Genomic DNA, 24,588 nt, shown 5'->3' with positions numbered 1-24,588 from the left:
TTCAATCATTATCAGATATAAACTGAGAAGAATTTTAATTTTTCCTAATAGGAAAAAGGCTTTTTTTCTAGATAATTTTGAAGCTATACCTCATTAGTATAGTCTTGATACTTTGATACTTCTTCTTCAATATCAAAACACTGATTAGTTAGGGATAATAACTGTTTCCTAAGGTGAAGCATCTTTCTGAAAACCAAAAAGAATTAATTAATAGGCAGTCTAAGGAAATATTACCTTTACTTAAAATATGTAATATAGATTAGATTGTATATTGTGCAGCCAACCACTAATCAGCCCCCAAAAGTTTACTTACCTCATCCATTCTTCTGACTTATCCAAAAAAGTCTCATACTTTTTAACACATTCATCTGTAAAGTGGGTCATAGCTTTTGTTGCATGATAATACAGTTTTTGCCTGTAATTTAGAAATGATCAGACTTAAAGCAATGTCACTGTTTCTATTTCCAATATTAAAGACTCTTAAAATATATGAAATTTATTTCCTGTAACGACTGTTGTAGGTTTAGGATATTTACAGTAGAAAGCGCCTAAGGTTTCTAAGACAGACATTATAGCAGCAAGAGAAGAAAGAGAAGGTTCATAGTGGAGAATGGTCAAAATCTATTTACTGAATGAGGTTAAGGTCAAAGAGGTGGTTAAGTGTGCCCTCGCCTATGTTCTCTATTGTCTGTCCTCCTGTAGTCAGAGCAGGGGGCAGAAGAAGACTGTCCCCCTTATCCTCCTATCGCTGCAACCTCTGAACCAGGGAGCCAGGTGAGTAGGCCTCAAATATGTGCACATCAGTCACAGTTCTATATAAGGCCAATATTAAGATGTATTTTTTATGTGATTAATCACAACTTTAAGAAGAATCTGATTAACAATATAACCAAAAATAATTATTAAACATAATCTGAGAGGAAGGAGAGGGTGAGATGAATGGAGAGAGTAGCATGCAAGCATATAAACTAACACATCCAACAGCCGGCCGGTGGAAATTTGCTATGACTCAGGGAACTCAGACTGGGGCCCTGTCACAACCTAGAGGGGTGGGAAAGGTGGGAGATGGGAGGTGGGAGGGAGGTCTAAGAGGGAGGAGACAGGTGCACACCTATGGCTAATTCATGCTGATGTATGGCAGAAATCAAACCAATATTGTAAAGCAATCATCAATTAAAAATAAGTAAATTAAAAAACCATAATCTGAACACTTACTTATCAAATTTATGGATTTGTTCTTCATTATAAGCTAGTCCTAAAAATAAAAATATATATTACTTTTATAAATGTAGAATCATAAAATCACATGCAATTGTATTCTGAGATTATTACTTCAAAAAGCCTAAGAGCTTAAAGCAGATGTTACAAAACATGGGTAGATATAATCCACAAATTCTTTTATTTGGTCTATATAGTGCTAACATTAAAAAAGAATTGTCAAAAAAAATTGTCAACATTTAAAAATAAGGATATTTCTAGTAAAGTCTATTTCTAGCTTCTCTTGAGATCTAGGAAGACTGGAAAAACAGTTAGGTGAATCTGAGTACTGGCTCTCCCCTTCGCTGGGGGCAGGGCTGGGGAGGGGTTCCTCTCTGGCTCCCCTCGGTCTCCACTGGCGAATCTCATTCCTTTCTTTTACGTGCATGGCCTCTAGAGGTTTGAGAGACCACGATCCCTGATTTGAAATACTCAAAAGGTTGAATTTTCAATACATTCAACCTCTTTCCTGACAGAAATCAAGTCTCTGAAATAAATCACTTACGTAGACATCTTTATTAAATATAGCAAATAATTCAACTGAATTACAACTAGTAGGACTGACTCATTAGATTAACAAATGGGAAATTTTACTTACTACGTTCTGCCTTGTCTTTTTTGAACTGATAGTAAATCTCTGTGATGCAATTTAACAGGACCTGTAGCTTTTCTACACTGTTTTAGGAAGAAAAATCCAAATAAATTAACTGAGTCAATGTGAAAAAGGACATTTAATAATAAGAGCAGAAACTACCAATGCACTTATAACCTACTGTCTATCCTTGGGATGAGTGCCTTCTTGATGGGTCCATGTATCGGCAAGTAATCCACCTGGAGACAATTTACTTTCAATATCCTGGAGACTGGTTTCTATTGTTCCCTGAGAACTGGAAAGCTAAATAAAACCAAAGTGTTTAGATCTGGGTTACCAAAAATCAGAAATGAAAATTACAGTGCCAATGGAGATGAATGTCTGAATAGTATTTCTTTTGTAGATTACTTCAAGGTCAGAATAATTATTTTTACCTTTAAATGCAAGGACAATTTCTTAGGTTGTATTCAATATGATAATGACAATTATCATATGACAATATGATAATAAAACATGAGTATGAATACATTTTATAAACACTGCTTACATCAAATATTCTTTTTAAAAAAAAAAACAAAATACTTGTAATCATTCAATTAAGCTTCTGTTTCTTTAGTTACAAAGTATGTGTTAGTACTCTATCTCATGAAAATCAAACAGGGGAACTACTAGCATAACCCCAAGTATAAATGCAGGTATGCAATACTGTGCTCTCTTTGTTTAGAGATTAAAAAAAGGAAGTCCTCATAAAAACAAAAAATGCAAAGAAACCTCATCTAAGACCCTGTTCATTTTAAGCCTAATAAATTTATCACTTATCTACCAAAGATCTGAGCATAACTTTGTATAACTTACAAAGAAAAGATGGTTAGACTTAAAGGATAAATATATTTGAATATTTTACATGTCCTGATACATATTATTGTTTTTCAAATAAAGTTTTAAGTGATGGTTTAGGCAGCTACTAGCAACGAACAAACGTGCCCTTTCCAGTCCACTCTGTTAGCATTGGTATTATACGTTTTTTTTTTAAATATGGTTTTGATATTTACTTATTTGCCTGCTTGCTTCCTGTGCTGTGTGCTCTGTGGGATCTCAGTTACTGCACCAGGGACGGAACCTGTAACTCTCGGCAGTGAAAGCATGGAGTCCTAACCACTGAACTGCCAGAGAATTCCAGGATATCATTTTAGAGGGCACAATCCAGCCCATAACATCACGCATAGCAAGGAAAAGGAGATAAAGCCTTAAGCCAGTTCAGGACAGGGAGTCAGAAATGAGTATTTCGCAAACATCCATAACTTGAGGAGTGCAGGGATCTTAGTCATCATGGCTATTTTGCTGCCTGGAACAGGCCTGGCCCGAGTTATGTGTGTGCTCATTTGTTTAAATGGACAGAGAAATAAATGGACACGGAGTGAAAAGAGACAGGAAAAGACTGAGGTAAGGCTGGAGAGAAGGGATAATTTTTAAAGCCTTGTTAATTTGAAAGTCAAAATGGTATCTTACTGTTACCCTAAGAGGCAATTTTCTATTACTATTGGGGTTTAACTTTTTTCCCCAGGAATTTCACTTAGATCTACTCATTTTTAAATCATTTCTAAATGTTCTATGTCTACTTACTGCAGATTTAATGTTTCCCTTATGCTTTTGTTAGGGAAAAAATTCCCTGGTGGCTCAGTCGATAAAGAGTCTGCCTGCAATGCAGGAGACCCGGGTTCAATCCCTGGGTCAGGAAGATCCCCTGGAGAAGGAAATGGCAACCCACTCCAGTATTCTTGCCTGGAAAATTCCATGGATGGAGGAACCTGGTAGGCTATAGTCCATAGGTTCACAAAAAGTCAGATACAACTGAGTAACTTCACTTTATGCATTTGTATGAGCTGTGTTTATTAAACAACAACAACAACAAAAAAACCCTTTATCTCATTTTCTCAATCTATTTTTTAACTTTTTTTTTTTTTTTTTCATTTAACATATATGGATCTTGAGAATTCCATGGCACTCCATGCTTTCACTGCCAATGGCCAGGGTTCAATCCCTGGTCAGGGAACTAAGATCCCACAAGCCATGTGGAACAGACCAAAGGGGAAAAAAAGATTTTAAATTCTTATATAGCCAAATACATATCTTGCTTTTCATGTTTTATATCTTTCTTAACACTAATGTTAAGAATGTATTACCTTATAGTTCTAAAATATGGAAAATAGTTTACAAAGTTATTTTTTTACAGCACAAAAGTGTGTGAAATAGCAAGCAGCCTGAAGGACCAACATTAGAGGGGTAATAAATAAAACTAATAATAAATCAATTGGCTGCAATATTATTAAATGTCTATTTAAAAATTAGTGGGACTTCTGGGCCGTCCAGCAGTTAAGACTGCACTTCCAGCGCAGTTGATGTGGGTCTGATCCTTGGTTGGGGAACTAAGATCCCACATGCTGAAGTACAGTCAAAAACAATAAAAAGTAGTATTACCAACAAAACAAAACTGGAAAATGCTTTTACTATAATGTCATACAAAAAAAAAAAAAAAACAATTGTGTGTTCACAGGGAAAAAAAGCATTTAATTATATATATAAAAAGACAGCCACTGATTGACAAAATTTTAGCAGCATCGGAATCATTTGGAGAGCTTGCAGCACTGATTGCTGGCCCTACCATCAGCTCCTGATCCAACAGGTGGGCCCAAATGTGCATTTCTAACAAGGTCTCACGTGAGGTGAGGCTGCTGCTTTAGGAATTACTCTGAGAATCACTGCTGCGGGACACTGAACAGAACTTCTAATAATCATTTTTGATTGGTATGTATATACATAATCTTTTCTAACTTATATATCTTACTTTTATGGTGGGAAAAAATTTTGAGGTCTCCATTAGGAAAGGAGCCACAACAACTCAACATGTATGAGGAAAAACACTGAAATCTGGTGAAAAATAAATGGCCTGAAGTTAAAGCCCTTACTTTGTAAGACTCCGTGAATATGAGCTATTTAACCATCCATGCTTTGATTCTCCTAGGAAATCTAAATCCTCACAAAAATGTCATAAAAATGAGAAACATTTTGGACTCCATGAAAGAAAACATACAATTGCAATTCAAAGTGCTGAAATGACACTGGCACTTGCAAGTGTCATGAGGTCTATGAGCTGGTAAGTCAAGTTCTAAAACAAAAGCAGAAAAAAAATAGAAAACATTTACAGCAATATGACTGCCTGTATTTTAATATGGACAAATACTGGGGAAAGCTACTTCCTGTTTCTCTGACTTTTCATGTCTATTCTATAGAAACATTTTTCAAACTTTTTTGATCATGACCTATAGAAAGAAATTCACTTTGTTTTAACCCAGTATCATTAAAGTGTAAATACTAAAACTCAACAGAAAGTTTCATGGACTAGAAATATCCTTATATGTGATGCATTCTGACTTTCTATTCTATTTCATTTTTAAAACATTGCTGGTTGCAACGCACTAAACTTTACAACTACTAGGTGCTCATGGCTCAGGTTTTGAAAACCACTGTTTCAGATCTAAAACTGAGGAAAAGAAATAACTAAAAATCAGCCTAAGCTTGGAAAGAGAAAAGGAGTATAATAGCAAGTGCTAAAACTCTTAACATCCATTTCATGTAAGAATAATTGAAATACTAAAAGCTTGCAGGAATATATATAGCATTTTTATTTATCTCATTTAATTGGTACAAAAACCTGTGAGGTAAGCAGAGTAAGAAACTACCCATTTTAAAGAAGAAAAAAGCGAGAATGCAAAGAACTGAAGGCCTTGCTTAAGTAGCCAGGCAGGAATTGCTGGGTTAACAGGGACATGTCTAGGATTAGGAGTCAGTTCTCAATACATAATTTCATGCTCTTCTACCACACATTTCAATAAGAGATCCAGAGATTACCTGAAATGCTATTGATTTTTCAGCAGAGATTTTGTCCTAATTTCTTTTTTAATTATAGAAACAAATCATTGCCTTGAGGAACTCAAATTTTTCCTTACTTTTTATTTTAGAAAAGACTGGGTATTTTCCTAACTTGCATCTATTTCTAAACAAGTTTATACATTCTGCATGTCAAATTACATGAACTTGCTTTAACTTCCACAAAAGCAACACAAGAGCACTGTGAATTCTAAAGACAGAGAGGGAGAGAAGAGAGAGAGAGAAATGGGCTTAAAGCAAAGAAGGCATCTGGAAATGTCATGAAGAACTTCATGGCAGTAAAGGGTATTTAAATAATTATAAATAGTTTTCTATGGTGGGAAAAGGCTACTATTTCTCCTGAGATCTTTAGCTACATCATCTCTCTAGGAAAGTTCATTTCTAATCTTGTCACCAAAGGAACAGACTATGAACCTACAATTGTCATAATTTTGTAAACACTTACTCTCAACAGCTTGGTGTGTATGTCTGAAATTTCACCTAACTCTGCTGCTTCTAGGTTGATCTTCATCAACTTTTCATATCTGTACAAAAACAAGTACAGAAAAATTAAATGACCATAGATTTTAAAAGATGTTTCATAAGTTATATTTGACCTATTATCATAATCGTTTAAGAACAGAATATTGAGTGCAAAGCCTACAATCAACAATTCCAAGAAAACTTGATGTCTCTGTAAAAATGAAATTTTATATATTGTATTTATAAATGTGCAGATTAAGAGATAAACTATAAAAGACAACTTTACTTCAGTCTTATGGCAGGATAATTGTCAAAATACTAGATTTCTGATTTAATGGAGGTCAACAGTATATACAGGTTCAGTTATTATATTTCCTATGCAGTACAAGTAGTATAGCCTAGGAACAGGGCAGTTTAAAATATCACTGTGTTTCAAAAGGCATTTTCAGGGATAAGTAAGAGGAAACTAAACAATAGTAAGTAAGAGTAAACTAAGTAACAGTAGGTAAGAGTAAACTAAAGAGTAAACTAAATAATAATAAGTAAGAGTCAATTAAATACTAATGTAAGAATAAACTTATTAATATAGCACTGAAGAATATGCTTTTGAACTGTGGTGTTGGACAAGACTCTTGAGAGTCCCTTGGACTGCAAGGAGATCCAACCAATCAATCCTAAAGGAAATCAGTCCTGAATATTCATTGGAGGGACTGATGCTGAAGCTGAAGTTCCAACACTTTGGCCACCTGATGCAAAGAACTGACTCATTGGTAAAGACCCTGATAATGGGAAAGACAGAAGGCAAGAGAAGAAGGGGACAACAGAGGATGAGACGGTTGGATGGCATCACCACTTTGAGGAACATGAGTTTCAGCAATCTCTGGGAGTTGGTGATGGACAAGGAGGCCTGGCCTGCTGCAGTTACGGGGTTGCAAAGAGATGAACACAACTGAGCGAGTGAACTGAAGAATAAACTGGAAGTAATCCCAAAATTCTAAAAATACTTTCGAAATACAGTTTTAGAATAACTTCCTACTTCCTTTGATTACAGGTTTTATATTTCCTATGCAGAATTGTCTGCTTAGCAAAGTAAAAAATTGAAATGTTTCTATTTCAGATTCCTTTTCCTTTTCAAAGGGAAAGAGAAAATGCTACCAAAGAGATGGCGTTCAGATTCCTTTTCCTTTTCAAAGGGAAAGAGAAAATGTTACCAAAGAGATGGCATTCATTTCTTACTGAGACAACTGGATATTTCTGCCCTTGTGAGGAAATGACTTAATCTAAGGTTGTCCCTTAACAGGAAGACTTGCATGGCATGCTCTATCATGTTAACAATAACTAAACAAATTAAACAGAAATGGAATAATAGTTAACATTTTAACCATTACCAGTAAGACAGCAATCTACTCACACTTTCACAGTTTTTTCAATGTTTCTGATGCAGAAATCCAATGTGATCACAACTTCTGTCTTTTTGTGAACAGTTTCATTATAGTCATCTTTAACTAATTCTCTAAAAAATAATAATATTCTCATTAGTTTATCCAGGGAATTATTTATTTGCGGTTGTCTTTCACTAATTACACTGCTGTACAACTGTCTGTTCAAACAAATGTCTTCACAGTCTTGCTATATTATGAAAGCCAGTTATCTTTTTATTACTGAAAGCATCTCTGTAACACTTGTTCAGGGCACAAACCATTACCAGGTCAATAGTTTGGAAATCTAAGGCATTAAAATTACATTAAGGAAAAAAATTAACCTTCAATGACACAAATAAGCTGAACAGCATTACATTTTATACCACCAGAATTAATTTTTACTGTTCATAGTAGACTACTGATTTATACTTTAAATCAGTTAATATGATCTCTAAGGAAACATATAATGAGATAGTATATAATATAACTGAAAAGCTTTTGATCTGTATCAAGTCAGCAAACTAAGGCCTGATGCTTGTTTCTGCTAAACAGAGTATCTACATTTTTAAAGTTTGTATAAACAAAATGAAAACAAAGAGAACTTGTGGTCCACAAAGTCTAAAATATTTACTATTTGAAAAAATTTGCCAACAGTGGCCTATATGAAAAACTATTTTCTTATGACTTATTGAACTAAAAACTAATAAGTAAAGAAAAGCTTCACAGAGCTGTGACTTGGACAGAAAAGAGCAAGAGAAAACAAGAGCTGTTAGTAGCAATGCTATGATACTGAACGAAGTCAACATTTAGATTTTTCCAGAAACCATTTAGTAAAAATAAACAGGCTTCTTAATGGAAAGAGAAAAGCATAGGTTTACAAATTGGCTATGCGTGGCACATATAGTAAAGCATCTGCCTACAATGCGGGAGACCCGGGTTTGACCCCTGGGTCGCGAAGATTCCCTGGAGAAGAAAATGGCAACCCACTCCAGTACTCTTGCCTGGAAAATCCCATGGACGGAGGAGCATGGTAAGCTACAGTTCATGGGTCACAAAGAGTCAGACATCACTGAGCGACTTCACTCACTTTATGTGAACACATAAAAAATATCAGAAGCATAAATGACAGATTTAAGATAAAGGTGACAGAAAAAAAAAGAGCCTTATACTTTTTTCTTCTTAGAAAAAGCAGCAGAACAAGAGTGATGAAATGCTTCATGTATGTTTTTGTGAGACGGGAAGGACAGGTGTGAGGTGGGTATACATAAACTGTCACAAGCATTAAAGCCCAAGAGCACCATGAGTCCATTATTATGTGTCTATAAAATCCAAAAGCTTCAAATGACGTTGTCTAGAACTAGAGGCATAATTTTTAAAAGAGACCATTCATTCTCCACTTCTGTGAGGACATATATACTCATCCACAAAACATTTCTTAGAGTCATGGGACCATGGCAGTGAAAGCGTGAATCCTAACTGCTGGACCACTGGGGAAGTCCCATTGTCTCCTGATTTGTTTTAAAATTTAATTTAAAAAAATTTTAAAATTCAGATACTATTTGTCCTGTCTTATATTTTGTAGGAATAAAATTAAAGAAAAAAAAAGCTGCTAAATATTTTGTAAACTAAATGTGAAACAAATATACTACAGTAAAAATCACCCACGTGACCCTACCTAGTCTGAAGAGGTAAAGTACCCATGAAGAGATGATCAGTTATTTAGTGAGGCCTATGTGCAGATCAATTTTCAAATTTCAATCCATTACTTACATCAACCATCGTATCCCCTTTCGCATTAATTCCTGATAAAGCAGCAAGGTACTGGCAATTCTACAGGCATAACACACAACTCCTGTCATTGCCTAATGAAGAAATACAAAGTGTTAATATTTGGTGCTAAATTGTGGTATAGGGTAAGAAAAACTTTCACATAAAAATTTTCAAACATGCCTATTTTTATCATTGAAAACAGGATAAGCTACTAGTTCCTAAAAGCTAAGGACAGATATAACTGCAATAAACATTTCATCCTTAATATAATAATGGTAAACATGCATTCTCAATGGAGAACATTTTCTTGTGAGTTCAAGAAAAGATATAAAGAAGAGAGAACATGAAACAATTTGTAATGGATAACAATCTAAATGAATAATTTCCTAAGCTATACAGGTGTATATAAAGATACACTTTTTATTGCTCCCACTATTGATAATTTTAATTCTGATGTTTAAATAGTAATTTAACTAAATACTAACCTTAGCCATACTGGCATCCCCATCTAAATCATAACGTGGATGTACTTTAGGGAGGGAAACTGAAATATGAAATAAAATAGTTAAAATCAGAAATAAAAAATGCATTATTTTATCCTTTATATATCAACCTCCAAATTAAACATTAACCTCTAAATTACCTTTAAATTAAACATTAATGATAAAACTCTTTAATGTTCCTTCCCTGGTTAAAAAAAAAAGCTCATTCCTTAACAAATTACTACCTGCACTATTTCTAAGGAGTTTCACCTCTTTTTCTTAAATATATTCCAACACAACAAGTTCAATGCTTTTCTTTAAATCTAAATCAAATCCCAAAGGTCTAAATAAAAATGTAAACATCCAGGTAATTTTTTTTCACCATCAGAATTAATAATTTAAAAGATTCCAAAATACAGATCTAATTATTCTTAGATTCCAAAGCCTGGCAAAGGGTCCAATTCACCCTGGAGACAAGACATTTGTTGCAATTTATGATACAAAAGGTTATTCTGAGGATTAGTAAAATACTAAAAGCAGAGAACTACAGTAAAACATGTATGACAAAGTATTTTACCATTTTATAAACAAAATATTTAATGTCAAATCTTGTTACTGATGAGGATTTTAAATTTTACTACTACTCTCATTCAATTAACTTACAAATTTTAACATTTACAAAAGTTCCACATTAATGTCATCATTAATCAACTTTATGAAGATGACAATCATTTTTATAGCTTTTTCCCCTTTGGCTGCGCTGTGTGTCTTGTGGGATCTTATTTCCCCAACCAGAGACAGAATCCAGGCCCTCAGCAGTGAGAGTGTGGAGCTGTAACCACTAGACCACCAGGGAATTCCCAATTTATTGTTGTTTTTTAATGGCTAGTAAGAACAACAAGAAAAATCCCAACTTAAAAAAAAAAAAAAGAAAAATCCCAGCTTACTTTTTTCATATGTCAATCCTATGGTACTCAGAGGGTCCCGGCTGACTACAAAGATAGGGTTTTCCTCAGAAGTTTTAGGGAAATGCTGTGCTAGTCTTCCAGGTTCTAGAACTAAACGTCGTCCTTCATATATAAGCTCTTGATTTGAAGAAATAATTTTGGTTTGTTTATACACCAGTTCATGAAATACAGTAGCACTGTGTGAGAAAAATCGAAAAGGACAACATAATTGGGATAAAATGAGAGGTAAAATCATTTTTTTTATACCAGTGCCACGACATCCATTTCTCAGTAAAACTTTAGATCATATCCAGTCCACAGAAACGCTGCTTTGTTGATGTGGACACTATGAAGTCTACTAAACTGAAAATTCCACATAGTCTGTTGATATGGCAGTCAATTCCAAGACATTTTTATGTCTGGACACCTATATTGGATATGTGCAATTCAGAGGAGTCTTAATATTTCAATAAATGGGAGCCAAAACAGAAGACAGTTTAAGGTCACTGATTGGAGTCAGAATAGCTGGGTTCAAATTTCAGTTTGTTTGCTTTCCACTTACTCACCACCTTAAACTACTTAACTTCTCTGCGCTGTGTTTCTTTATCTACAGAATGGGAATAACAGTCCTCACCTCACAGAACTGTTGTGAGGATTAAATGACTTAAATATATAAAGAATTGAGAATATCACTTACAACATGAGTATATAATATGTGTTAAATAAGCTAATAAAATCAGGTATTTTCAAAATGATGTTTTGGGGGAAAAGGCAGATTCTCCCTAAAGAAATCCATGAAAAAAAGAAACAAATCAACATTTCAGCAGCAATGTTGTGATTTTTCTCTGCCAAAAGTCTCTGCTGTGATTTCTGGCTTGGGCTCAGGTGGGCTTTCTATGTACACATATACTTTTACAATGAAATAGTGGCCAACACCTAACTAAGTTACATTTCGATTCAGGCTATTAAGCACCAAAATACAGATGATGATTAATGTATTTTAGACAGCATATTAAAAAGCAGAGACATTACTTTGCCAACAAAGGTCCGCCTAGTCAAGGCTATGGTTTTTCCAGTAGTCATGTATGGATGTGAGTGTTGGACTCTAAAGAAAGCTGAGCGCCAAAGAATTGATGCTTTTGAACTGTGGTGGTTGGAGAAGACTCGAGAGTCCCTTGGACTGCAAGGAGATCCAACCAGTCCACCCTAAAGGAGATCAGTCCTGGGTGTTCATTGGAAGCACTGATGTTGAAGCTGAAACTCCAATACTTTGGCCACCTGATGCAAAGAACTGACTCATTTGAAAAGACCCTGATGCTGGAAAAGATTGAAGGCAGGAGGAGAAGGGGATGGTAAAGGATGAGGTGGTTGGATGGCATCACCAACTCAATGGACATGAGTTTGGGTGAACTCTAGGAGCTGGTGATGCACAGGGAGGCTTGGCGTGCTGTGGTCCATGGGGTTGCAAACAGTCAGATACGACAATACGAATTGAACTGAACCCAATGTTATATTATTTTATTCATTCTATTTATATTATTTTCAATGTTTATAATATTGTAATGTTAGTTGGTGTTAGTCACTTAATTGTGTCTGACTCTTTGCAACCCCATAGACTATAGACCGCCAGGCTTCTCTGTCTATGAAATTCTCCAGGCAAGAATACTGGAGTGGGTAGCCACTGCCTTCTCCAGGGGATCTTCCTGACCCAGGGATCAAACCCGGGTCTCCTGCACTGCAGGCAGATTCTTTACCATATGAACCACCAGGGAAGTGCCTTATTGGATAGAGATATTAGACAAAATGTCTAAAGTATTACTCCATCGAATTGATTTTATTTGTTAATAAATAACCAGTGAAAGTCTCTTTTTTAATTTCATGAGGCATCAAAACTGCTACCTGAGCCTTGTTAAAATAGAAACTACGGCATGTAGAATGGGTGCAATGCTTTCCCCTTTCATTTAAAAAAAAAAATTTATTTTGAGATCACTGTAGGTTCATGTGCAGTTGAAAGAAATTGTATAGACACTAAATACTCTTTACTCAGTTTTCCCCCAATGGTAACATCTTGCGTAAGTATAGTACACTATTATAATCAGGACCTTGATACTGACATAATCCACCTATCTTATTCAGATTTCCCTAGTTTCACATGTTAAGGGTGTGTGTGATTTAATTGTATGTAGTTTTATCACATGGGTAGATTTTTATCACGTAGGTATAATCTATTTTTTTAAGATAAAAGGAACAGGTCTTTCCCCAGCACTCAAGGGCTTTAGGCCACATATGCAAGTAATTACATGAACTATAAGACTTATGCTTTAATATTTTTAAGTGACAGGACAATACTCTTAATAAAACCTGGCTCGTTTATTAGTAAATGCTAATTGTAGTTATGTGGTTATGTAATTTGAGAGAAGGCACATAAAGGAAAGTAGTCTTGTAAAATTTGTAGTTTAAGAACAAATTAATTTACCTGTAAATTTTAGAAAATTAATCCTTTTACTTCAAAGATAAGTGAAAAGTAATTTACTAAGCACCCAAACATTTTCTAACACTTTCTACCCAGAAATGGGTACATCTGATGAAGCTGAATCATTTTTCCTATTTCTTCTCCTGATTTGTGAAGATATGTAACTATTATATAACACAACATCATGATGTAGGAAAAAATATAAAGAGGTACTTACGTATTATAGCCATGAATATAAATTTTATGAGCTGTCATTTGTTGTAGTGAAAAAACATGAACTATCATCCGGTGAAGTATATCACTAGTTTCTGCAAAAAACTGGTCAAAACCCCAACACTTTTCCTGATCTGCCTCAAGGATGTTTGCAAGAACAGGAGTAAGTAGAACTTGAAGACCCCTAAAATAGTATTGAAAAGAGTTACATGAAGAATGAATGTGTTACATTCTAAGTACAAAATCATAACCTTTACCAACAAATCAAAGGAACTGCTATTACTATTATCAGAAAAGATTAATTTAAAATTGCAAACAATCTGCCAACTTTTTGGAAAGCCAGGTAACCTTGATTTAATATTACTTGTCAATGAACCAGGGCTTATGGTATTTTTATGTTGGCTTTTACATTTTATTTTCTTTGATTCTCTCCTTCCCAAGTTTCCTCACTTTTCCAAACATCCTAACATTGTATATACATGGCTATCCAGATGAGATCAGTTGACTGGAACCCTGTGGTCATGAGGATAATGGTTTAACTTCAGGGTCACTAATGTCCTTTTAACATGTCACTCCAACACCTAATTTTTATGCTGAATTCATATGCCTTTTGTAGCATACTTCTTCAAGAAGGAAAATCACTATAATCATTTAGCAATCAATTAATGCCAATTAAACTAGGAATAATCTTTGACTCTGTTAGTCGCTTAGTCTTGTCCGACTCTGTGACCCCATGGATTATAGCCCGCTAGGCTCCTCTGTCCATAGAATTCTCCAGGCAAGCATACTGGAGTGGGTTGCCATTTCCTTCTCCAGAGGATCTTCCTGACCCAGGGACTGAACCTGGGATCTCTTGCATTGCAAGTAGATGCTTTACCGTCTGAGCTGTTAGGGAAGCCCCCCATCTTTGACTAATGAACTTAAATATTAAAAAAAAAATGAATGGAAGGAACTTAATTCTCATGCACTACCTGAATTTTAAAATATGTTTAAATAGACTCAATTATTGAACTTCAAGTCATCTTAAAAATATATTCTTGACTACATGGCAGACACTGAAATAACTGTTAACAGTTTTTAAGGTATGTGTACGCAGTATGTGCATGCTCAGTCGTGTCCGACTCTTTGCGACTCCACAGACTGTAGCCCACCAGACTCTGTCCATGGAATTTTCCAGGCAAGAATACTCAAGTGGGTTGCCATTTCCTTCTCTGGGGAATTTCTCTGACCCAGGAACCAAACCCAGGTCTCTTGCTGTATTTCCTGCATTGCAGGTGGATTCTTTATTGCTGAGCCAGCAGGGAAGCCCACCAAGTCTTGATGACAATCTGAATCTGATGATTCGGTGGAGCTTTGAGTTACATACACACATAAACTCTGAATTACAACGTCAATCTATGTTTCACTTATGTCTGTCTTCACTCACAGCTGAGTTAGGTTTGTCTCATTGGCTATCTAGTCTTGACTAATTAATACATATGAGAAAGAAGATGGTTATCTTTTTTCTGTAGTTCTTACATTTTTGGTAGTTGTTTTCATTGTTGATTGTTAGTACTTAAAGTCCTTAGTATTTAAAAAAATCATATAACATACTTTGATACCTAAGCAATTTTTATAAAAAAATTTATAACTTAGTGTACTAAAGAATAATTAGACAGATAAGGCCTGCTACGCTCCTGAGACATGCAATCTATAGTTCAGACAGACAAAACACTGTGTGAATGTCTGCAATGTAGTTAGACACTAAACAGCAAGTGCTCATTTCCTGATCCTTTTAAATTTTTTTTTTAAATTTTTTAATTTAAATTTTAAAAATTTTTTAATTTTTTTAATTTTTAAAAATTTTTTTTTTTTTTGCCCAAGATTTCCAAAATGGGTACTTTTCTAAATCAAAATTTTACCAAGATCACTATTATAACATTGAATTTCTGCTCTCCAATAAAGTGACTTTCTCTGGGTAACTCTAGTTGCATGACACAATTCAGTTTTGGAGACTTTTAACACACAAAAATGAAATTGTCAGGCCAGTGGTTTTCAAAAATCATTTCGGCACTGGAACTACTGGTTTAAATGAGTTTTCACAGATATTAATACATAAAATGATGACATATTTCATTAACTTGTGGTATACGTATTATATATGTACAGTCTAAATAAATATTTTGAATAAACATATTTACTTATATGTTGAAAGTAATACAAAAAGCACCCACAGATTTTAAAAGGCGTTAAACCAATAAAACATAACCTATGTATGTTCACTTGTAGATTATACAATCCCCACACTCAAGAAAAATGGAAAGTAATTCAGTAATTACAAATTCTAAATACTGATGATTGCCTTGGCTTTACTTCCAGAGTAAAATCTAAAATAATTTACTCCCAAATTAGCACAACTTTGTAAATCAAATATACGTCAATAAAAAAGATATACAACAGAAAAAAGATTTACTCTCTACTTTTAATTTCCTTTACCTTAAATCTCTCTCTGTGATAACAGGATTCATGTATAATTTGAGTTCTGGCTGCTATATTAAGACCCATATGAACTTTTGAAATGCTGGAAAAAGCAGTAGAAAACTGTTATTTCTCACCTTTTGAATAATATGATTACTTTTTGAAAATGAGGGTAATATTAGACTTCTTCAATGTCTGTTTCTTAGAACTCTAGTTATTCCTATCTGTACCACTATTTGTGCTCTGCTATAATGAAGGTCAGCACAAGAGACACCAAAAGTCCTAAGCTGGAAGCCCACAGTGGACACAATTCTAAGACAAGTGATTAGCAATTTGAAAAATGTACGTATGCTCTATGTCTTAAAAGAGATCTGGCAAAATTATTTACATAGACCCAAGTCAATCTTTACATTGCCACAAAGACAAAAATTACTAATCAAGGCATGCTTTAATAACACCTACCGAAAAATTAAGAACAAAACTATACTTAAGTATTGGTGCCTTTAATCAACAAAGGTCCCAACACCAAAAAGAACAGGGTACATATGCTATACTTACCGAGAAAGACTACAAGAAACAGGCATGTCTCCACTCCAGTCAATTGGTCCATTTTCTGCTTTCTGTACTCCCGATATTGCACCAGAAGGCTTTCCAGTAATTATTTTATACCTTGGGAGGAATAAAAGTAGATTAAAATAAGCAGTTTGTTACTGCATATCCTATCAAAGGGCTCTGCAAAAATATTTCCTCAGTTGCACCTACAATTATCTACTATACAAAACTTTGTGACTGATGTTCACAGGATCCATAAAACAATCAAAATACTTTGAATCTGACTGACTGAAGTAGAATTGTGGCTGTATGATTATTTTACATAGGCCATAATTAATTTTCATTTGGGCTCTCAGACTGCCATATAACAGCATCTTGATGTCCACAACAAAAATATTCATTTTTCCATCTGAAAAAATTGAGCAAACACAAAAAAAGTTATGTTACAGAATGTCTCTAGACCACGAAAAAAGCATCTCATCACTCTTACCCACATTATCCAAAGGCACAGTCAACTGGACCATGAAATTACTATAGAATGAACAATAGCTTTCTTTAAAAAAAAAAAAAAAGATAAAACTATACATAGCACAGTATCAGAAAGTTTTTGCATATTGAGAAAATATATATACATAACAGGATTAGATGCGTGTACCAAAATTAAAAGCCAAGCTTAATCTGTTTCTTGATGATGGTGATAAAAATAAAGATGAAGTCAAGAAAGAGATGAATGAAGAAGTGAAAGAATACTAATAATGATGGAGGCGGGGCAATGAAAGCAGCCTTACAAGTGTCAGCCCTTTTCTAAAACAAAACCTGAAACTAGGAGAGAAATAAGAGGTTCATGCCTTCAAGATGAAAATGTAAATCATAACACATCAGAATCTTATATAAGTTTATGGATAGTATTTCTGACATAATTTTTCGATTTGTTTAACGGCTACATAAATGTGCTCTGAGCAGATTAACAAACTCTTTAAAAAAGTGAAAGAAACCAGAACAGCTGATCTGAGCTGCTTGCTGCTTCTTCAGTAGAGGCAGTCAGGATTTGTGCACTAAGAGATTTTTCAAAGAAGGAAATTAATGTGAAAAATATAAGTTGCATTCATGTGAGAAGGATCAGATTGTGGAGAAATAAGTAGAAATATGTGACATTAATGCAAGAAGAGAAGTGAATAGAATGAATGGCAGAATTGCTAATTAAGGTAATGCTTATAAACTCTTGAAAAAACTTATTTTGTTAAGATACATATCTAAATACATTTATTAACATGTAAATAAGATTCTGAGGGATCAATACTCCTATAATGTGAGATGAATACATCACTCAATAGTCAAGCAAAACAATCCTTATTATTTCTTTTTTTTTTTTTTTAGTTCTACCGCTTTATTGCTACCAACCCATCTCCCTCCACCCTCATGCACACATGCTCAGCCATGTAAGCCCACGGACTGCAGCCCGCCAGGCTCCTCTGTCCATGGGCTTCTCCAGGCAGGAGCACTGGAGCGGGCTGCCGTCTCCTCCTCCATCCTTATTATTTCTTAAAGTGCTTCTGAGCATTCATTAGCATCAATGTTCATAAAACGTTTAGTTTCTGTGCAAATAAAGAAAAAAATTCTTCTAATGCTGTTATCTGCCTACATGGTGGGCAGATAACATTAGGTACTCCCAGTTGTTTATGAGTCATGTTTCCTTTATTACAGAGCACCACACTTCTATTTAACCCATTCTTAGTGCAGCAATACATGCTGATACTGCTTTAAAACGCCCATGACAGCAAAGCATGATTAACTGTTGGGCACACTTTATGTTTAATGAGGAAAGACAGTAACTGACTCTAAGCCTTCATTAATGAAGAGATTTTATAAAAAGGACACTGTTGTAAAGTGGGTTCAAGATGATGCTATACCAAAATCAGTACACTAATGGATAACTTCTTCGCACAAATATGTATGCTCTCCTTGCTGGAAAACATTTAGATACTCAGGTTTTAGCAAAAGTCATGGTATCAGCTGAACTAGTTTTACCTCCTCAAACAAACAAAAGAAAAAATATGCTTCTCCTAACTGAGATGAGATTAAAGATTGTATGTTTACATCTGTGATTATTACTTATAAAGTGTTAGTCAGTCATGTCTGACTCTTTGTGACCCCATGGACTGTAGCCCACCAGACTCCCCTGTCCATGGAATTTTTCAGGCAAGAACACTGGAGTGGGTGGCCGTTTCCTCCTCCAGGGAATTTTCCCCACCCAGGGACTGAATCTGGGTCTCCTCATTGCAGGCAGATCCTTTCCATCTGAGCCACCAGGGAAGCCCCACTTATAAAAGGTGGGGTCAAATATATAAAGATCTGAGATCTAAAAAAACAGCTGAACACGTTAAGGCTGTCAAGTGAGTTACCTCACTGAACTGAACAACATTCATAACCTCACCTTATTTATGTGTACAGAGGTTGGTATTTCCCATGAGGCAAGGTCAACCAGTAACTTCTTTCAAAACAGAAAGATGTGCGGCCAATGTACAGATGAGTTTTATAATAAATTTCACATCTAACAATCCATCCCTCTTTTCTTCCATTATTTGGTTTATAACAGTGACTTCATACATAGTAATTATTTCCTAGTAACTATGGCAGTTGCATAAATGTATAATGTACTAGTAAAATGCATTCAGCAAAATGTTTTCGACTGAAACAGCAACACTAGAAAAATATTACATTAAATGTTATTTTTGAAATGGTTAAAGAAATCAGGTCAGTTCATATTTCTTTTTGATCCACTAATGGTTCTATTACTTCATGAAAGTACTTTTTTATTTTTTTAGTTATATGGAGGAAAAAAACTAATAAGCACACAAAAAGAACTAAATAGTGCTGAAATAAATTTCAGAAGGCACAATATTTTTAATATGGACCAAAGACTGGATGGACCAAATTTGGATCCATTTATACTTTGTACATAAGATAGTTAAACACAGTATGAAACATTATCTCTATGCATTTTTATAAGGTTGTACTCTTACTAAAAAATCAAATAGTTTAAAATATCAGAAATGATGGCTAGATCAATATTCAGTAGTGTACCTCTCTAACATGATGAAATAAAGTAAGATAGATACACATTTTAAAAAATTATTTCTAATTTTAGATGGAGAAATCACTTACATCACTTCCTTATTCCTACGTGGCCCTTCAAATGGTCTAAATGGCAGTGATCCAGTAGCTGCATGGTAAAATGTTACCCCAATGCTCCAAAGATCCACAGTTGCTCCATATTTCTTCTGATGATCTTTTCTTAGCACTGCTCTCTCATACATATCAGGATGCTTTAAAAAGAAAAGAAAAAGCTACTAATTTGTATTCTATGAAATACATTACACAAAAATGGGTATTCAATAATGTCTGGAAATTCTATTTTCCTAATAATTTTACTTTTCCAATCTGAAAAGACCATTTCATATCTTCCTCTCTCTCCTCAAACCTCCAACACCACCTCCTTTGACCCTCAGTTTTGATGACCTCACTTCATACTACAGTGAGAAAACGGAAGCAGAGACTAACTCTCCTTTGTATCTTTTACCAAAAGCCAACCTACCTGAATCTGTGTTCAGAACCAGTTACAATGGGACGGCTCTTATCGAAGGCTTAGCTTCTCCACCTGTGGTGTACCAAGTTGCTTCAGTTGTGTCTCTCTGCACTCCCGTGGACTGCAGACCGCCAGGTTCCTCTGTGCATGGGATTCTCCAGGCAAGAATCCTGGAGTGGGCTGCCATTTCCTTCTCCAGGGGATCTTCCCGACCAGGGATTACACCTGCTTCTCTTATGTCTCTTGCACCGGCAGGCGGGCTGTCTACCACTAGCGCCACATCTGTGCTGTGGGGCCCATCATATCATCTCACCAATTCTAGAAATCATTTCCTGAAACTACCCTTTTAATTTTATGCATCATTTCCCCCCTTTCTATAGGCTCATTTCTTTCAGCTTTACACACATGCTTTCATATCTCCCATTAAAAAAGCCCCTAAATTGACCTTACAATCTCTTTGACCTATCATTCAATTTTCTGCTTCCCTCCATAGCAAAACTCAAAACAGCCATCCACACTTAACAACTGCCTTATTTTTTCATCTCCCATTCAGGCCTATGGCATTAAGTGTTACCTATATTCTTTAACTTTCCAAACCATTTCTTGTCCTGAGTTCTGGATTCATATAGCCTACTGTTTTCTCAAATGTCTAACAGGTAGCTTAAACTTAAGGTATCAAAAACAGACTCCTGGTCTTCTGACTCAAACCTGTTTCCTTCTAATCTTTACCCTTTAAGTAAACGGTTCCATCATCTACCCAGTTGCTCATACCCAAAACATATCAGGCAGCCTCAATTCCTTTCCCTCATACCTCATATGCAATCCATGTGAGCAAGTCATAAGGGCTCTGAGATGAAAACTAATTTTCTAGAATGAATTCGGAGGACTAGCCTGATTGGGTATGTTGGAGGATACAGCAACTCAGCTAAGTAGCTGGTCTGATGTTCACCACATGGTCCTTAAGCACAGAAGACACTACCATACAGTTGTGAAGAACAGATGGAATTTATAGGGCGTGGCTTAGGAGCTCACAGATCCAGACTGAGATTCTTACGGACATTAAGCTCTGCGAAGGACAGCCAGGGGTCACACATGCTTAGCCTCCGTGACACTGTCTTTATGTAAATTACGTGCTTTAACGCCAAGGTTTTTGGTAGATAAACCTGTAAGAGTGTACTCTGGACCAGAGCAGAGTCATCTCCCAAATGATCCCAAACTAAAACAATGCCTTATGACACTGTGGTATACGGCAGTGGCCCAACGGACTGGGAACCAACACAGATAACAGTGCTGGGAGGGTGTCTCTACTGTAAATGATGCAGTTTATGAATTCATCTCTCGAAGGGTCACAAGCTCTGGATTATTTTTGGGGGGATGGATGGGACTTTTTTGGGAAATACATTTTAATGAGGAATTAGAAGAGGTGACAAGCCTGAGGGGCTTAAGACGTATGTCCAAACATGGCTACCAGATGCACAGGGTCTGAGTGGTTTTGCAGATTCTGTGGCATAGTACGTAAGGCATTATTGTCTAAAGAAGCATGAGCCAGACCTCTGTCCTAGCAGAAGGTTCTTACTTTATCAATGGCACTGTGAAGAGGCCAAGAGTACCTGGACATGCCTGATATCTTCAAAGAACATGAGGCTGCCAACCTGGGAAGAGCAGATACAGCGATTCTAGAAGGAGACAAAGCGGGACCTCCTCAAAAGGTGCACTAACATACCTCCTAACTAGTACAGTTGGAAGGCCTTCCCTAGGCTGAGAATGATCAGCTGAGAATGGCCTGATGCATGCTGGTCTGACATTTCTGGGCCCACAGGCTCTCTCCTGAACGCGCTACTTATATTTGCATAGGGATTAGTATTACTGCGCCCGGGCCCCTGCATCTGGGACAGGAGCATAAGGACAAACCTACTGTAAGTTCTCAGGTTAAATCAGGTTGGCCAAAAAGTTTGTTTGAGTTTTCCTGCACTATCTTATGGAAAAACCCGAATGAACTTTTTGGGCAATTCATATTAAGAAAGCCATCATATTAAAAACAGAAGAAAAATGCTGGTGCTTCCTTTGGTCTTAAACACATAAAAAGGAGAAGATTCAACATCTGGTCCAGGAATTCCAAAATGAGAAAAGTTTTCATTCAAATATAGAAATATTTCTAGACTGCTGAGTTTCATGACTACTGAGTTTCATAACTGCTGGTGTAATTTATTAGAAAATAGAGTTGGGAATAACCTGAAATTGGAAAACAGACTACAGTAGAATTTCAGCCAAGAGAACAGCATGGACTTGGAAGTTTATTTATTTAATGTTGTGTTCTTTCCATTTTACAAGTCTGTTAGTGGCGGAGGCTAAATTGTGGTCTTCGGAGACTATGAGAAAGCTAACAGTCGTTAAGAGGGATCACCCTCACTAAGGCTAGTATGGTACTGCTGTTGTTTCTTTCGATCACCACGGTCATTGGGAAGGGCTACTGGAATTTAGTGGGCAGAGACCAGAGATGAGAGACATTCTGTTGAACATGAAACAGCTCTGAAAAACAAGCTTCTGACTTCCTGCATGACTTCTAAATATCCTGCCAGATATTTGTGCACCTAAGAAGTCTGTTTATAATGATCTCACTTCATTTTATATGTAAACAGTGTATTTTTTTTTTTTTAATTTTTTTATTAGTTGGAGGCTAATTGCTTCACAACATTTCAGTGGGTTTTGTCATACATTGATATGAATCAGCCATAGATTTACACTTATTCCCCATCCCGATCCCCCCTCCCATCTCCCTCTCCACCCGATTCCTCTGGGTCTTCCCAGTGCACCAGGCCGGAGCACTTGTCTCATGCATCCCACCTGGGCTGGTGATCTGTTTCACCATAGATAGTATACATGCTGTTCTTTCGAAACATCCCACCCTCACCTTCTCCCACAGAGTTCAAAAGTCTGTTCTGTATTTCTGTGTCTCTTTTTCTGTTTTGCATATAGGGTTATCGTTACCATCTTTCTAAATTCCATATATATGTGTTAGTATGCTGTAATGTTCTTTATCTTTCTGGCTTACTTCACTCTGTATAAGGGGCTCCAGTTTCATCCATCTCATTAGGACTGGTTCAAATGAATTCTTTTTAATGGCTGAGTAAATTCCATGGTGTATATGTACCACAGCTTCCTTATCCATTCATCTGCTGATGGGCATCTAGGTTGCTTCCATGTCCTGGCTATTATAAACAGTGCTGCGATGAACATTGGGGTGCACGTGTCTCTTTCAGATCTGGTTTCCTCAGTGTGTATGCCAGAAGTGGTATTTTGCTGGGTCATATGGCAGTTCTATTTCAGTTTTTTAAGGAATCTCCACACTGTTTTCCATAGTGGCTGTACTAGTTTTGCATTCCCACCAACAGTGTAAGAGGGTTCCCTTTTCTCCACAGCCTCTCCAGCATTTATTGCTTGTAGACTTTTGGATAGCAGCCATCCTGACTGGTGTGTAATGGTACCTCATTGTGGTTTTTGATTTGCATTTCTCTAATAATGAGTTGATGTTGAGCACCTTTTCATGTGTTTGTTAGCCATCTGTATGTCTTCTTTGGAGAAATGTCTGTTTAGTTCTTTGGCCCATTTTTTGATTGGGTCATTTATTTTTCTGGAATTGAGCTGCAGGAGTTGCTTGTATATTTTTGAGATTAATCCTTTGTCTGTTTCTTCATTTGCTATTATTTTCTCCCAATCTGCGGCTGTCTTTTCACCTTACTTATAGTTTCTTTTGTAGTGCAAAAGCTTTTAAGTTTCATTAGATCCCTTGTTTAGTTTTGCTTTTATTTCCATATTCTGGGAGGTGGGTCATAGAGGATCTTGCTGTGATTTATGTCGGAGAGTGTTTTGCCTATGTTCTCCTCTAGGAGTTTTATAGTTTCTGGTCTTACATTTAGATCTTTAATCCATTTTGAGTTTATTTTTGTGTATGGTGTTAGAAAGTGTTCTAGTTTCATTCTTTTACAAGTGGTTGACCAGTTTTCCCAGCACCACTTGTTAAAGAGGTTGTCTTTTTTCCATTGTATATCCTTGCCTCCTTTGTCAAAGATAAGGTGTCCATAGGTTCGTGGATTTATCTCTGGGCTTTCTATTCTGTTCATTGGTCTATATTTCTGTCTTTGTGCCAGTACCACACTGTCTTGATGACTGTGGCTTTGTAGTAGAGTCTGAAGTCAGGCAGGTTGATTCCTCCAGTTCCATTCTTCTTTTTCAAGATTACTTTGGCTATTCGAGGTTTTTTGTATTTCCATACAAATTGTGAAATTCTTTGGTCTAGTTCTGTGAAAAATACCGTTGGTAGCTTGATAGGGATTGCATTGAATCTATAGATTGCTTTGGGTAGAATAGCCATTTTGACAATATTGATTCTTCCGATCCATGAACACGGTATGTTTCTCCATCTGTTTG

The 24,588-nt window shown here is 35.9% G+C and overlaps 1 protein-coding gene across 1 annotated transcript in view; it reads right to left on the bottom strand.

Annotated features, from left to right (window-relative positions):
• TBK1 (TANK binding kinase 1) overlaps window positions 1–24,588 on the bottom strand; it is a 46,166-nt gene that overhangs the window by 6,368 nt on the left and 15,210 nt on the right. Inside the window, exons 6-18 of the mRNA XM_043446773.1 lie at window positions 19,740–19,900; window positions 16,581–16,691; window positions 13,570–13,749; window positions 10,880–11,076; window positions 9,936–9,994; window positions 9,451–9,542; window positions 7,671–7,772; window positions 6,243–6,321; window positions 2,031–2,152; window positions 1,856–1,932; window positions 1,216–1,255; window positions 314–415; window positions 90–186 (exon numbers count right to left, since the gene is read on the bottom strand). Coding sequence (XP_043302708.1) covers window positions 90–186; window positions 314–415; window positions 1,216–1,255; window positions 1,856–1,932; window positions 2,031–2,152; window positions 6,243–6,321; window positions 7,671–7,772; window positions 9,451–9,542; window positions 9,936–9,994; window positions 10,880–11,076; window positions 13,570–13,749; window positions 16,581–16,691; window positions 19,740–19,900 — 1,419 coding nt within the window. The remainder of the gene's footprint in view (window positions 1–89; window positions 187–313; window positions 416–1,215; window positions 1,256–1,855; window positions 1,933–2,030; window positions 2,153–6,242; window positions 6,322–7,670; window positions 7,773–9,450; window positions 9,543–9,935; window positions 9,995–10,879; window positions 11,077–13,569; window positions 13,750–16,580; window positions 16,692–19,739; window positions 19,901–24,588) is intronic.

Source organism: Cervus canadensis, chromosome 25 (genome assembly GCF_019320065.1).
Source record: "Cervus canadensis isolate Bull #8, Minnesota chromosome 25, ASM1932006v1, whole genome shotgun sequence".
In the NCBI taxonomy this organism is placed as follows: Eukaryota; Metazoa; Chordata; class Mammalia; order Artiodactyla; family Cervidae; genus Cervus; species Cervus canadensis.
Note: the sequence above shows the minus strand (reverse complement) of the source record. Positions and strands in the feature narration are given on the sequence as shown.